The following is a 17,354-nucleotide window of genomic DNA, read 5'->3' on the forward strand; positions in this document are numbered from 1 at the left end:
TTTTAAGAATATATATATTTTTTTATATTTGACCAGTTTTTACTCGTCTGATTTGAAAACGAGTTATTTGTCAGTTTGTTTTGTAGCTTTTACTGTATATAATATAAGGTGCTCATACATTTATTTGGGTTGACAGTCATAATGGCGCTCCGAAAGAAGCTATGACTACAATGCGTCCTGCGAAAGAAATGAGTTTGACACCACTGCTCTAGATGAAAATTAATATGATATAATCATTGCAAATTATTATATACCAATCCTGGTAGCGGTCATGTAGGGGTGTCCTATCCTATTCGCATAAGCAGTTATGTTGTTTTCCAAATGTTTTAAGGTTGGTGCTCACAGTTCAAAAGAAAATGTATTTATGATGAAGAAAATTGGGATTCATGGCCAAACCACATTTGACAGAAAGTTGCGTAGAATTGAAGCGAGTGAAATCAAGGTTCAGCAGTAGCTAGTAATGATATGTATAACATAATTCTAACTGGTTCAACTTATTCATACCAGAGGTGAATGGTTCCACAATAATAGTAAGACCAATATTAGACCCTACTTATCTTGCAAAAAACAAAAATGTGCAGTTTTGGATTTGCCTGAAGACTACATTTAATAACTAACAACTAAAAACTACTTTGAAATGTAAACAAGATGAAAACTCAAGAGCTGTCTGCAGGTAGGAACGAAGAGAGTCTCGGCACAAACATTGGCAAATAGCTGGTTTAACACTGTTTGGACTTCAGACTTCAGCAAGTAGACCAAAGACAGGAGCAGATGCAGACCTAACATTTTTGAGAGCTGTAAATAAACCTTTGAAAAAAGTGACATCAACAAACTGCAAGAACGCAAATGCAAAGTCTCTTATATTCTGCGAGAAATAGATTTATGAACTGATCACACAAAGCTTAACTTTTACCCAAGTAATGGACAATTTGAAGCAAAAAAAATAACCTGATCCCAAACATACACACTCATCTGTGAATTACAGTCATGATTTGGGTTCTTCTGGGGCTGTCTTATATATCTGTGACTCTAAAGCTTATGCATTTCAATGCTGAAGAGGAAACTGAATGAAAAGTAAACAAGAGACGCTGTCATGAAAGCCCATTTTGTGATGCCTATGGGTCACATGCTCGATACAAGCTCTTCCAAAAAATGATCAAGCCTTTTTTCACTTCCCTAATTTAAGTCTCTCTGTTCCAATACAATGCTACAGCAACAACAACAAAAGCAAAATTAAAAATACAGGACGGAGTGTACATTAGGTGAAAGACAGCCTACTTCCCATCCAAATCCTAACCTACTTTATCTAGTTATTTGAAATAACTAAAAAGGCCATTGAAGATACCAGATGTCAAAGTTCTTCCAATTCATGAGGATATTTAAACCTGGTTCGTGGTTATGATAAAGCTCTAACAAATTCATCTCTTTCGCACATTAGTGAGATTAGAAAAAAGATACCCAAACATAATTTGAGACAGTTTAGGGCAGGGTTCATCAATCCTGGTTCTTGGGGTCTAGTGTCCTACACGTTTTCTATCTCCCTGGTGCAAGACACCTGCATCAAATCTGTATAAGCTTCCTGATCATTAGAATCAGCTATATTGCGGCGGGGAGACATCAAAACATAGCGGTTCCCGCTTCAAGAGCGTATTATGTTGGTGTTTTAAAACATTTGACATGAATCTCATTTTACTTGTCTGAGTTATATATGAAAGACTCCTTGAGTATTCCATCAAGTCCTGATTAAACCAAATTCCAGTTGAAAATATGTTTGGAATCTGAAGACAAGTGCACATTTTGTCTGAAAATGCCTCATTTAACCAGATTAGCTACCTTTATATCAAACATGAAGGAACGTGTTTTTCCCAGTCATTTTTTGTGCGTTTGCGGGGATGTTGGCAACTAATTCTCATTTCACAAAGTGAACAGCTTTAGCTGTACTTGAAGAGCTTCCAGCATGCTCTTGATGAATTCTTCAGGGGCCTTTCTGCAATACAAATGTGAAAGTCAGGTGGAAACACTATCAGGTATTTTTATTTTGCTACTTCAGGTGCAAAACACTACTAAAGTAAAGGAAGGTCAGTCTGAGTAACTTTTGGAAAAAATGGGATATTTTATTCGATACACTTTTGTTCACTATTATTACTTGCACACATATACGTATGTTATCACGTGGTGCAATGGGAATTGACCAACAGCACATGCTGCGGGAAAACTGTGACCTTTGACTTGGAAAGAAGAAAAAAGGGAGGTGAAGCACATTGATACTGACATTGCATCAGCATGTGTTAGGAGTGAAACTATGAGGTCATGCTGTCTCTCAGAGTAGTTGGCGTTATGACTTTCAAGTACTAACGGGAAGAACTAAAAGGAATAAACAAGCAGCAGGAGAAAAGCCTATCACGGATTTATGGGTTTTAAAGTAAACACAAATTTCTTAAAAGTAAGATTTAATGCACAGTGGGCAATTTCTATTTTGACAATTAACTGTTAGTACAAAATGATTACTCTGTGGACTGATGGACAGCTCCAAGGAATCTCATTCTACGGATCCAATCAAAGCACAAAAACATTCTACGAGACCCGAAAGGGAGATGAGTCATCTGTTCAGTACTATCACTGGAATCAAGTTGAGAACAACAGGACATGGTGTGAGAGCAAGACACAAACACCGCCTCCTTGTTACAATCATAACATCATCACGTGTTATTTATCTGCGTGACAAACAATGTGATGTGCTTGGGCATGTGAGACAATTTTAGGTGTATCTCTGCTTCATTTCCTGCTAGCACTTTCAGTAAGACCAGAGAAATATCTCCAGTGGCCTGGAAATGCCTGCTGCATATTACGCTGATAAAACATGTTTTCTTTTTTTCAAAATAATATCCTTCTGCAAGTATCTATGTATCTTTTCTTTTAATCTGTAGTCCAACCGCTAAATCCTAAAACTGTGAAATTATTATAAAATATTAAAATTCTGGGAAATAAGTAATAACAATAATAATAATAATAATAATAAATGTAAGTTACCAATCATAAAACAAACTTTGATTTGGAAATTCTCAGAATTTTGTAACCCTGATTATTATTTTTATGAACTCGACTACAAAACTGATTTTGGACAACTTTGAGGATTCCACTGACTATACTATAAACTGAAGGTGTTTTTGTAGAAATTACCTTTGCATGCAAATAAGCAGATTTAGTTTTGCAAAAAAAAACAGACAATACAACCATTGAAATGTTGTATAACATTGCCTAAAAAGTAAATCCAGAAATTTGGAATAGTATAACTTACATTATGTTGTATTCAGTAAATGAATATACCTGAGCACTCTTCCGCAACCTCAACAGGCTCCTGGTTGGCCATCACATCTGGAGGTCCTGATGCCATGGCCGCAGGGTCACTGCTGCAAAAGAAATGAGCATGGTGAGCCTCTACCCTCCTGAAGAGGTTTTTTTTTTTTTTTTTTTAAATAAATGTGACTGTTGTCCACTTGCAAGGGGATTGAACTCACATGATGACGATGTGATTCAAGTGTAATTCAAGTTAAAGTTGTGTCTCGTTATGGCTGGATAGGACAAAACTATTTTCAGTTAATAAAGGCATTTCTATTTTTACTGCAATCCAAGAACCTCAAACAAACTGCACAATCAAGTTCAAATAATCCCACAGGGGCGACTGAGCTATATTTACCATCGCCTGCTGCTGATGCCCATGTCCTGTCACTCAGCCAGACAGTGAAATGTTTTCATATTGAAAGTACCTGCAGTTTCTCGTTGAACGTTAATATTTTATTGGACACTAGAAAGTTTGAGCCATGTAAGAGTACAGCCCCTAAATTTTGAAATGATGGAATATTTAGATATTGAGCAATTATTATTAAAAATTTTAGTTTGACAACTTTAGATTTAAAGTTTTTAATTTTTTCCTTGTACTTGATTTTTATCATTTACCTGCTATTTTGTGGTGGAATACTGAATCTAAGGATGTGATAGAATTACAGTATGTACCTTCAGTATGAGTCACACTGCTGGGAACACAAAGAATTCTGTGGAACACAATTATTTATTTTATTTTTATTAATATTTTATTTTTATTTTATTATAATTTTATTTTTTATTAATTATTAGTTGAATGTAAACTCTCACACGATTATGAAGGATGCCCAGCTTTTATTTTATATTATTATAATTATTTAAACGGTTTACTGGTCATTTTTGTTGTACTGGTGTTTTAAAGAATGCTATTTTTTAGAAGCTTTACAAGTCGACAACGCAAGCCATTATGCTTGTTTCTGTTTTGAAGAGGGTCTTATTTTTTACATTAAGAGAGTAGCTTATTTAACACAGATCTTGTCATCTGTGTTTAGATGATAAAATCGTAGCAAATGGAACATTCTGGAGTTTATCACATGCTGATGGCATTCATACAACAACAAATATAACCAACCCCCTTTTGCAAAAAGCTTTCCTAATTCTCTATTCTGTAGATCGGAAAGCATTTGTAAAACAGTTTGGGTTTTAAACAGCATTTTACCCTAACACACAGACATTAAGTCAGTAATAATCTTAAAAGTAGTGATGGAATCACTTCCTCCCAGATCTGAACACAGTAAATAATATGGTTTTCAGGAAAGACTATTTATGGACCCTCAGTATCACAAGTGCCAGTGTTAGTCTTTTGTTATTAAGTTGTACGTATAAGCCTTGTGTTTTCAGTATATGTGCATGTGTGTGTGTATATTGTGGATAGTGAGACTGACAAAACTAAATTGGATTTTACTGCTTTGTGACCAAACCAACAATTGATTTAAACCTTGGGGTCAGAAAATTCAACAATCAAACCAACATCCGGATCAACCTGCCCTTTTTGAAAAAGACCGAATGTGTACTCGTGGCTCGCAGGAAATTTTCTTTGATGGACCACATCACAAGATTTAGTTTTTGCTCTCCATCTGGCAACCGCAGTCTACTTCGGTTCTGGTGATGAGCTCTTCCTATTCCTTTAGACTAAAAGGGAGTGTATGGCATACTGTTTTAAATGTGATCCATTTAAAGTCACGCTTGTAAATGACCTGTTGGGGAAAGTCAAAGCTAATGATTGCCAAACGGAGGAACGCCATGACTTTACAGCTTGCATAGTACATTTGGATCATTGCTGTTGTACTTCACTTTTGAAGGTGGCGGCAATCCACATTTTCAACTATTGTCAGGTTTTAAAACCAATCAGGAAGTCTAACCATCTGCAGCGACAGACCTACACACTTCCGTGCCAGAATTTCACATATAACTTACAAGCGTAATACACCACATGCACTCTTTTGTTGTGAGAGGCAGAGAGAGGACGTTCAGGCCTTCAATTGGCTAAAAAGAGATATTAAAGATTGCTGGAAGATGAGATAAAGTAGCAGCTGCTAATCTTTAAAAGACTCACGACATTCATTGAAAAGATCATCTGGTGTAGGCAAGACCCCCCATCGTCTCGGTTTAGTTCAGACATTGCAGAATTCTCTGCCACTTGAGGGGCATTACTCAATACATCTATTGGAACTGAAAATGTTCTGTCCTGCTTAGATGATTTAGGTATTCGAGAGAGGTTTTGGGGGGAACTTAAATGCTACTATGCCAACAAGAGGGAAACCGAGAGATTTGGTGGACATGAGTCTCTTTAAGTAATATTGGTGACCAAGGCCAGATTGGTGATTATTGAACGACATGATGAATAACGATGAAATGTTTTGTTATCTTCAATGTAAATTCTGCTTATTTTTTACATTCCAGAATATTTTGTATGATCGCACGTTTGACTTGTTCTGATTCTTTAGGGTGTATATGTTTATTGTATCGTGTCCTTAATTTTTGTCATTCACAATCCGTCTACATGACAATCAAAATAAAATATTGAAATGGTTTACCTTTCTGTTGTGCAAAAGTTGCACATTGATCTTTGAAACACTTCAACACGATTTAGACCTGCCGAGACTACACACCACTTTCAGCACTCCATCGGAAATGACTGTTTCTTTTAAAAGCATTTCTAAACATGATTTTTTTAGGCTCGGTTTTCATGTTAAAATTATACCCCAATAATTACCCCCCCATTCACGCAAAAGGTTAGGCTCAATAACTCGATCAAGCCCATGAAGCATTTGAGCTTGGGCCTTTATTATCAGTCGTCTGCCAACATTGTACAGTGCCAGTTTTTGTGTGTTCATAAAAGACAAATAAAGGTTTGCACACCAAATGTCCTTCGTATTGTCCACTTTAAGAAATCCACAAGGTTTCATAGCCTTATTTTTTGTGTCAGGGAGCTGGGGGTCTAAATGACTGACCTTCGCCCACTTCCAAAGCTGGCTCCCCACGGTGACATCCTCCGCTTCATCTATGAGAAAGATGGGGGACCATAAAGAAGAATGAAGGAAGAGAAAAGATGAGCAGTCACGATGAGGTCATTCATGAAGAGCAAAGGAAAACACGGAGGGAGAGCTTATGAGAAAACAGTGGGGACAAATAAGGGAGAAAGATCGCAAGAGTAGAGGGAGTCACAGATGGGGTTGTGGGAAAGAGCAACATGAAGAGAAAGAAAAAGCAGTTAGATAAACAAATGACTGGAAAGAGGAGAAGGAAAGCAAACTTACAGTAAACAGAGGAGCCCTTCCAGCAGAAAACACCAGTGTGCATTTGAACCAAACATGGCAAAAAGCCCAGCCTTACACACTGACATGTTTTTTTGCCATCTGTTTACCAGCTCGGTGTCCACATACTGCCACGGGACGAGGTGTTTGAGTCAAAGTAAGAATTTGTCAGCTTCTGAGGCCTAACAAGTATAATACACCCTACGTGCATGAGAGGGAAGTCACATGTCTGTGTTGAAAACAAATAAATTGTCTTAATGTGGCAAGTGGCAATAATTGTGTAAATATGTGCTTATCTAAGCGCAGTGTTGTGGAAAAGGAACATTACAGTTATTTTTTGGGAAAATTTGTATTCACGTTTTTCCAAAAGGGTCATAGTGACCAGTCCAGGTTCAAGTCTAAGTTGATGTCATTTGGGATTGGCTGCAGCACCCCGCAACCCAGAACTGGATAAACTCTACAGGAAATGTATGGATGGATCATCTAGAACCTCAAACCTTCCTTGCAATTTCTTTAGTAATTCTCTAGGCTTACATAACTTTCATGATATCTCGAAAGAACTCATCACTTTTAATGAATGGAATAAACATTACTTTACCAACTGAGAGGGTGAATGGGAGAGAACACTGAAATAAGAATAGGCAACATTCAAAATCCAATGCAAGAGGACTTGGATAAAGGGGGCATCAACTAGGGGAGGCGTGGCGGGGTCAAGCACACAGGATGTGTCGCTGAGACAGACAGGAAGGGTTAAGCTCAAGCAACAAATCACTTGGAAAAGATTGTTGCAGGACACCGTCATGGTGATCAAGGTTTTTCTTTTTTAAAGAACTACCATATCTTTCAGTATGCACAAAAATTATAAAAACAATACAAAAGAAATGCAAAATCAGTGCAACGTGGTTTGCAAAAAAGTTCATAAAACTCCAAGACAGACAAATAAATCTTTCAATAGAGTCATACATAGTCCCAAAGATGACCATCAAGAGACAGTGTTCTTTTTGTCCTTAGTTTTTTCACCACGGCTTGATAAAACATATGTTCCGTCCAAAACTTGTAAGCATCAATAAACAGTGTTGAGTTGACCAGTAGGCCATCCCATTTAATTGATCACGCATCAGCACTACGGCCATTTAAAGAAGCACCTTACCTCTGTGCTAACAATGAACTAGTTGGCAGTTAATTTTAGGCTAACTTACTTTGATGAGTTTGCTGTGGAAGAACAGAACAGACAAGACCTTGCTGGCCCAACATTAGTGACCTCTCACTAAAGTTTTTCTGAACGGCTTGGACAAACATTCCCACAGACATTGCAAATGTCTAAAGTCTTTCTGAAGAGTGTTTTAGATACAAAAGTATGTTTACAAAACAGAGATTATTGTACACCAGCTTGCGTAGGAGGTTCCCTCTTGTATTGCTACAAATAAATTTGGGCAGAATATAAACATTCGGTTAGCACAATTGAAAAATGGTGACCGAGAGTGAACCAAAATATAGTTTTACACAAACTAAACTCTGAAAATTGTAATAGTATTCTGTTGAAACATTTCACAAGATGCACTCCAAGTTTAAGTTCACCTATAAAAACAAACTTCATCATTCTGGAGGTCTGAACATGTTCACTTTGTGCAAAACCTCAAATGCCACATTCAGGCCTTAAGTGCTCTATTTTGCCTAACAAATGCAGGCATCTGATTGTTCTCTTTCTTTCCAAGATGACTGTCTAATAACTTAGAAGTAATTTAAAAAAAAAAATTATCTTCAAACCACAATAGTGTCAACATGGTATTACTGAGCTGGAACGCAACAGCCCGAGTCGAGGTAAGCACGTGCATGCGTTTGTGTGTGTGTGTGTGTGTGTGTGTGTGTGTGTGTGTGTGTGTGTGTGTGTGTGTGTGTGTGTTTGTGCCAGAATTCTTACATCATGGATTAGCACATAAATGCCTGCCTTTATTAGGCAGATAAAATAACATCAGCTTCACATCTAAACACGCAGTATAAAGACTTGCGTCAAAGGTACAATTGAGACAATCAAAATGTCTGCCGAGGTTAGGCATGCATTCAGAATTCCTGCAGAAGTGAGGAATGTGTGCAAGAGAACAGTCAAATTGGTGAAGCTTATTCTTATGGCCACTGCCTGAATGACGCAACAAAAATCCAGTCTAATTCGCCTTAATTCCTCAATGAAACCAGTGTCACTAGACTCACTGCACTACAGTCGCACAGCACTTATTAATGAACAACATCCAGGCTAAATAAGATGACTGCTGACAAGAACATCTTCTCTAGCATGGAACATAAAAATGTATTTCATTCTTTCTAAATTGAATTTTTAAAAAAGGCTTTACAACCAAGGCACACTATTGCAGAAGTCAGTGAAGGTATCGTGATAGTATCTCTCTGGCTTCTCATGCAATTCAGGAAACCTTTTCTGAGATTCACTATTAGTGTTTAAAATATTGGCAGTACAAGCAGAATTTTTCACTCCCTTTACCCAGATTTTTTTTCCCAACTTTGTTTTGACTCTTTGCAGTACTGACATTGAATGAAGGGATGATGACATATTGAAATATATTTGAGCCGTAACAGAGGTATGATGGCTCCCGTATGTAAGGGAATGGCGCAATGCTCGGAAAGAGTGTGAAGTTGTTGTGGATCTTTTTCTTAAATGCAGTAGTCATGGCATAAAAGGTCACACTGTTGTAGTAATATCCCACTTGACTGGATTCTATTTTTTTTTTAATCGTAATATCTGATTTGGAATTTCCCAACAAGCTCCTGCAGGAAAAAAAATAACACTATTGTGGTATTTAATTGAGCTCGGTTTTGTACAAGGCAAACATTAAACTTAATTATAAAAATATCCCACACATATTGTGAGCACATGATTGCTTAGTGTAGAGTGCAGATGGATTGAGTTTGGTAATGTGACGTTGGTGACTTGATGATGAGCCACAGGCCTTCAATTTACAGAGAGGCGGAAATGCAAAAGGGAATCTGGAAAGAAGGCTTTGAGAATATATGAGGAGTAGCACTAAGCGTCATACGCGAAAATTGCAGAAGAGATGAAGTAGAAAGTGACAAAAGTGAAGCTTCATCCCAAAGATGATATATGAGTATCTAAGTGATTGAGATGGTACACTATATTAAATGCTGATTGAATTTCAACCTCAAATCCACTACAACTTTTACAGGGAAAATAAATTGGCCTTCTGTAAACTTCCACTCTACGGTATGAATACTGCTGGAACGCTGAATTTCCCATCCTGGGATCAATATGTACACATCCAACCCACTTTGTTGCTTTTCTATGACTCGTGGCCACTTGCCCCTGAGAACATCCTGTTAGAAGCTTTGCAATTGGGAGGCACTGATGATTCGCCTTTAGGTGTCGTCTTGGTTGTATGATATCAAAATGAGAATGGCAGGATTAAGAGGACTGATTAAATACCAAAAGAACCTCTCAAGAGGAAACGTGTCAGCCAAAGATTTTTCTACTATGAAAGACAGATGTGCAGACACTACTCCTTCAAAGATGTACTGCATGTCTAAAATACTCCTACTGTCTTGCTTTTTTTTTTCTCTTGTAAATCTCATTTGAGGATTATTGTATGTATGTTTGTTTGAATCGTTTTGTTTTCTTGTACTTCGAATAGCATTTGTTTTTGATTGTTTTATACATGTTCGAAATATTTGTTTTTAACGCAGCAAAATTATAACACATTATAACATTCATATATATCAAGTGTGCGTGTGTGTGTTTGTCATTCTAGTTTCATGAGACATAATCAAAAAGAGTCAGATCAACGTGCTCTGAAAAATCAGAGTGGTCAGATTGAGTGTTTTTGATTCTAGAATTTTGATTTTAATGCTCTTTTGCACGCAAGTAATCCAACAGTCAGTCACAAGGCAGCTTGGCCACGAGTCGAGTCTTTCAAATAAAAATGCCTGTAACAAAGTGAACTAGTCAAGGCCTGAATAGCTGCGGGGAAATCACTCAATTGGAAATTTGAGGAATTTGTCAAAGAGGATATCCTGAACAGTGTTCTACTGGTCACAGGGACAATTACACAAGCTTTTACAATGTGTTCAACACAGTACAGTACTTAGTAATTGTATACAGTATACATCTGGTATAAATTTCATGAGGACCTTTGTTACTCATCTCATTGGTTAGAAGAGAACCTCTCTTATCTGGAGGATAGTGTACAGCAGCATACTTGCAAATACGCACACTTGCAACTTGGGATGCTCAAAAGGCACACATTTGCAAACCACCCTTACCCCCACCACCACACACACTCTCCTGCTTGAAATGCAACTGTTTTCTTAGCAACGGACCTTACAAGGACTCCAGACAGAACCTGACCAAACATTGCCATCAGTCATTCTGCCCAGTCTCAGTCTATGCTGCATTCATTCACATCACCATTCCTACTAAACAAACGCGGCCAACTGCTGCACTAGTGGGCTTCTGCTTGGACAGTAAAAACCTCTCCATCTAATATTGTGAAATGAAACGCCATTCTTATTCTTTACGTACTGCAGACGGAGCCTACATTGATGTAAATATACACTGAAAAACAAACAAAACAATATTAAGCAGCTTTGCTTGTTTATGGAGAAAGTAATCATGCTGGCCTGAGCAGCCCCATTCATTGCAGAACTTTATGGGCCATCTACTTTAAGATGATTTTAGTGGTCCATTTTAGGAACACGTTGATCCGGCACTATCGGAGTACCCAACTTCTTTGTGTCTGGGATGAAACAGAGAGCTCAAAAATAAATATCCTTGTGTTTCCCTGAACAAGGGTCTGACCATCAGGCACAATTGTAGATTGCTGGCTGAAGCAGTTGTAGAGCAACATTCTTCTCTGGGCAGCATTATGCCATTTAATGTGACAATGTTGCATTGTTTCGAATTATTTTGCCTAGGAAAGATACTCATGACACAAATATATCAAGTTGAAGCATTCAGGAGTTTTTATTCAATTATGTATGTAATCCATTTAATGTGCGACTGCTGGAAACAAATAGTAAATTTTAAAACGGTGTTTTCTGACAGCTAAAACGATAATAAATGAAAACTATAAAGATAATTCTTTCAAGCAAGCTATGTGCCTGATTCAGAGTTAAACCGACCGCCTATAGTATGTATGAGCTCACTTTCTCTCAAGGTGCCACATATACAAACCAAATGTTTGTCTCTCATATCAACCAAGTTAAGCTTCAAAGCTCACATTGTTAAAAAAGGTCAAATGGCAAGCGGTGCACACCACATCTAGTACAAAAATGATGCTTGACTGTAGCTCAAAGCGCTTATTATACAAAACGTCTGTGCTCCAATCACACTGCCAAGCCCAGTAAAGTTCTATATATACACCGTGTAACCAATTCAAAGCCCCAACAGTAAATCACGCGGGGACTTCAGCAAGATCCAAAGCAAGCCATCAAATGCTGATTCTCCTGCATAACCACCACCAACAAAAAAACAGGCTCATTTTTGAAAATGTGTAACCAATCCTTTACTCACAGTGTGGAAATCAAACAAACAAACAAACAAACAAACAAACAAACAAAAATCAGTCCATCAGTTCTGAGTCATCCAGCTGACTGTCAGTGGCAACTACAAGTCATCAACTGTCTCACAAACAAAAGCATCATTAGCTGGCATTCACGAAACAAAAGCTTGATTCAACTCTGTGGGGTGACAGCATGACATACAAGTTAAAACCAGCACACATGGAATTTAACTCACAGAGTACAAACCTATAATCACTCCGCTCATCAATATCCACTAACCACGTAATGTGGATGAAAATGGCTTGGCAGCCTTTAAGAAGAAACAAACATCTTGTTTTGCTTGCTAGACATACGTACATTGACAGAGGAAACTTACTTTTTGATTTTGAAGCATCCATACATTCCGGCGGTGCCGTGGAACGACTCAAATCTTGGTTGTAATAATCAAATGTATCTTCTATGTCCAACTGCAGAAACTGTTGCATGAAACGCAGAAGCAATGACCTCTTTCGGTCTTAAATTTGTTTCTCAGTGTGAGATGATAACTCTCGTCCCAAGTCAAAGTATCCTCTGAAGTTCCTCCCACTTATGAAGCTTCACTGTAGTCAGATTACATACAGAATTCCCTTTAACCAAATGTTGGCCAAAGGAAAAAAAAAGGAAGGCAGGAAAGCAAGGCAAACTTTACCGTTCCAGGCTTTGAATGCACAATACCACAAAACCATCATTCTTTTCAGATGAGTCCAGATTTTGTGAGTCTTCAAAAACAGATTGTCTTTTTTTTTCCTTCAGTAGTTTGCAAGCGATCCTCTGAGAGCTACAGTGCAATACTCAACTAAAGGGGAAACAATGGACTACATGACGAAGTGGCCGACTGCTGCATGCCTCGCTCCTCTCGTCCCGGTCACCATGGATGGTAATGCTGCAGAGGGAGGAGGGCAGCGGGAGGGAGGGAGGAGGGCGAGACTGCCCACTCAACTTCCTGGACTCTACTCTTTTGTCTTCTTAAATTGTGCATATTGCAAATTCTTAAACATATAGTTGAGTTTCTAGAAGGCCTATTCACTTATCAAGTGTGAAATGAAACACCCAAATCAATTTTCAAGTCATGGCCAGAGTCCATGGGAATTTTCTGTTTTGTCCAGAGTAAAAAGAGTTTTGCCTTCATGAGTAAAAATTATACTCACTTTATAATCCACATGTTGGGCTCTGCCTCCACAACAAACCCAGATTATTCTAACATTCAGTAATCTGTATCGTATCCTATCGGAAAGAGCATGCTGTGGAAAAATTGGATCGAATTGGATGTCAAAAAATCTTGGGATATCTTTAATGGTAACAAATGCAAACTCTGCTGTTGGCTCATATGATGCATGCTATGTTGCACGGCATATTATATATTCATCTGGTAAATGTCAGTGAGACAAGTGTTAAGGTGTGTAAAATGTACTATAGTTCTTTAGACCTAGGGTATATTGATGATCAGTCAGAGACATTTTCGAGCTGTGTCTATGGTCGTTATCCATCTGAACGGCAGCTCACGGTGATCAATTTAGTAGCATGAATATTAGCAGAGCACTTTAAACATTGCTGCTTCCATTTCCACACTGGATCGAATTCTGAACACTTTTGTCTCTCTTTTAAAATCGGAGTTGGACACCTATGTTTCAAAATTTTCAGCAAAACGTTTGGACATTTCTTGGATATTATTATATTATATTGCAAATATAGATCTCTGAATTGCATTGGGAGAATGTGTTTTATTATCATTTGCAAAGGGGAGAGGAGGGACCAGCACGTTGATAAAGACTTTGTTAAAGTGATCTGCACTGTATATACGGACGCATGTAAAACAGTACAATATCAGTTTACATTAAATCAGGGATGGGCAACTTAAATGTTATACATTCCCCTTTAAAGGTATGACAACAGCATGGTCAAATACTTTGTTTTTGTTGTATACTGAACACATTTGGGTTTCAGATCAAAAGATGAATAGCAAACATAAGTTCTAGCTTTTATTTCATGGTATTTACTACGTCTAGATAGTTTCTCCCTTCACTCTCCACTCCGAGAGCTAAAATTCAGGATCTAATGAGGGACCATCAGGTCCGCAGACTAGAGATTCCTGGAAGTGCAGAAGACAAAGCAGGCCCTTTCTGTTGTGTGGTCCTTCCCTCTGAATGACCTCCTCTTAAATGTTTGGAAAGCCCCCTCTTTGTATAGCTTTAAAACTTATTTGAAGAACTATTTTTATTTTTGGGCTTTTGACCGACTTTGTTGTTAATGTACCATTGGTGTCTATATATTTCTTACCAATAATGTATATTAATTTGTGTTTTCACTCTCTTTGGAGTTATATGTAAAGTGCTTTTTTACAGCTGCTGCTGCTGTTATTCATATGTCTTTATTGATGATGTACCTCATGACGGTCACAGAAGAATGAATTCTGAAATCTATTTTGTTTGGCAGTTTTCAAAAAAATGCCTCCAAACTAAATCTGAGAAGCTTCATCATGCAACAAGATAATGACCCAATACATACCTTAACAGGTAAGGCTTAACTCAATAGAGGCTGCATTTTACCTTCTGAAGAGGAGACTGAATGGAAAAACCTCAAGAAACAAATAACTGAAAGCAAAGGCCTGGAAAATCATTTCAAATAAAGAATGCAACAGTCTGGTAAAGCCAATGATGAAATTGTCGATAAAAGATCCATTACTCTAAACCAACAACAAATATTTTGAAGCAAACAAGAAAATAACACAATTTGTTTTTGGCAATGCAAAGACTCTTATATCAAATTTTACCATTCAAGGATGGCACCGAACTGCTGAACAGCAAGCCAACATGAAGTACAATAACTAATTTTGCACAAAAATCAATTCACTCAAAAGTTAATAGTGTTGGGGGACTATGTTTGCCCTGAATGTCATTCCAAACTCACAAAATATTAGACCTACTCATCCTCTAGTATTGGGCAAGAGTACTACAGTACTACTACTCTTACTACAGTACTGTATAGTAAGCAGCACAATCAAGACTTGTCTGTTACCTAGTGGTAAGTGGTGGTATTATAAAATAAATATAAAACTACAGTTGATGCATATTTGCAGTTTAGCACTTGCAAATTAGCATATTGTATTTTTTCAACATTTGTTTTACAGTATTTGTTTTGTATTTGTTTTTCTTTCCTCATTTACTCCTCACAATTTATGAAAAGATGTAGTGAATGTTTCTCTTTTTTTATGGATTGTTTAGGTTTGTAGATAAAGAAATATTTTTTTTCCCATTTTTTTAATGAATCAAGGGTACACCAATTGCCCATCCCAACATTAAGTGATTTTTAGCTCACAACCATCATTTCTAATCCCTGTGTTGCCATGTTTACACTGCATTGTAGTAGTTATCCTAGGATATAGTACTGTAGAGTTATTCATTTATTTATTGATTAATTTTCAGCGATTTGTCAGTGGCTCATGGAGCACACACACTCATTGTTTGTGTTTACAACATTAATGGGACATGCACACTATAACCCAATCTAAGAGCAATGTCACACATTTAGACATGAAAGCTTGACACTATATGTAACTGCATTATATTTATTGTTGCTTCCAACATTTTAAGCCAGACAAATAGATACCAAATTATTTTTTGCAAATAATTCAGCAACTGTTGTCTCATATTACTGCTTTGAGATTGGATTTCATGTTAGCATATTGCATATAGCATATTGTGCTGTGTGTACATAAAATATAGAAACATTGACCAGTTATGAATACGACTTTACAAATATACTATTTTTTTTGTTCTAGGTTTGATCTGCCATTGGCATTTTTTTTGTTCAAATTTTGATCTTCCATTGGTATTGGATATCTTAATAATGTATAGTAGTCATTGGATATCTTAATAATGTGCACATAGTCATAATGTTGTTGCCTGGTGGTGCATATTGAACCGGATTTAACGGTTGCCTGCTACATTGTCATGCTCCACTTCCAAAAAATGAGTTTCCATTGTGCACAAAAATCAATATTGCGGTTTGTATTGATGACTAAATGTCTATGATGGGTCTTCCATTCATTTTGCAGCCACTAGATGCATCACCACTACCAGAAAGTGAACAAAAAAAGGAATGAGCCGGAGGTGTATTGTGGTCATCATTGTTCGATTTAACACAGACAAGGGACGCTCGACGGGCCTCATGTTACTCATTTGATCTAAGCTCGGGGCCTAGAGACTGCAAACGGCCTGTCGCAGCTGATCACAGTAAGTAGGGAGCTTACTGTAAATACCAATTGCAAGTACAGCTCCACAGGCTTATCGCTGTGTTCATGTGTGGCCGTGAGGTGACATGAGGCTTGATTCTGAGCTGGATTGTTGCTCAATCCTCCCAAGGTGGATTCTCTCAGATGGCAATTGGCAAGTTTATTGAATTTATTATGTGGTGATTTTTGAGAAGAGGTGGATTTGAACTTGGTCAAAAATGTTGGAGAATTAGTGAGCTTTAAAAAAAAAAACGATCATGGAATAAAGCTGCGTTGACTCAGCACATCAAACTTGGTCTAGTCACAAAAATAATGTGCTGGATGTGAAAAGGGAGGGGAAATTGGAACATGAGTATCACGAACACAGAGTAAATTTCTCAATTCTAACATGCTCTGACTTAGTCATCTGTGCGTCAGTCCTTGAAGATGCGTCTGTGGTTCAATAATGTAATGTCCCAAGGTGGGTGCATCATAACACTGTGCCAACAAGAAAAGTTCTCATTTTCCAAAGAAATGGCATGTTTACTGAAGAAACATGATGGTGACAAGGACAAGAAAGAAAGAAAGAAAGAAAGAAAGAAAGAAAGAAAGAAAGAAAGAAAGAAAGAAAGAAAGAAAGAAAGAAAGAAAGAAAGAAAGAAAGAAAGAAAGAAAGAAAGAAAGAAAGAAAGAAAGAAAGAAAAAGATACCAGCTTAAACACCGCAGGAGGAAAAATAACACTAGCTGGCATAATGCACACAAATAAGCGGGAAAACATTAGAACAACATGATTGGACAGCGCTAAAACGCTTCTGGCAATAGCATGGAAGAATTCCTTCATTCATCATCGCTTTTATGTCCATGAGCTCTATGTTGTCACAACTTTCATCTTGTTCCATCGGAACATGTTCCTAATTTTCTATTGCATAATGTAGTAGTAGTA

General features: G+C 37.4%; 1 protein-coding gene across 3 annotated transcripts in view; it reads right to left on the minus strand.

Moving 5' to 3' along the window:
• LOC147061144 (uncharacterized) overlaps nt 1-17,354 on the minus strand; it is a 37,187-nt gene that overhangs the window by 13,536 nt on the left and 6,297 nt on the right. For 2 of the 3 annotated variants that reach the window (XM_085939670.1, XM_085939662.1), the window contains exon 2: nt 3,328-3,410. In XM_085939670.1, coding sequence (XP_085795796.1) covers nt 3,328-3,410 — 83 coding nt within the window. Of the gene's footprint in view, nt 1-3,327; nt 3,411-6,335; nt 6,386-12,537; nt 12,784-17,354 lie in introns of those variants that run through there. The other variant, XM_085939679.1, reaches the window with a different exon arrangement.

The sequence above is a fragment of the Syngnathus leptorhynchus genome, chromosome 2 (assembly GCF_054491065.1).
Source record: "Syngnathus leptorhynchus isolate UIUO chromosome 2, UIUO_Slep, whole genome shotgun sequence".
NCBI lineage: Eukaryota > Metazoa > Chordata > Actinopteri > Syngnathiformes > Syngnathidae > Syngnathus > Syngnathus leptorhynchus.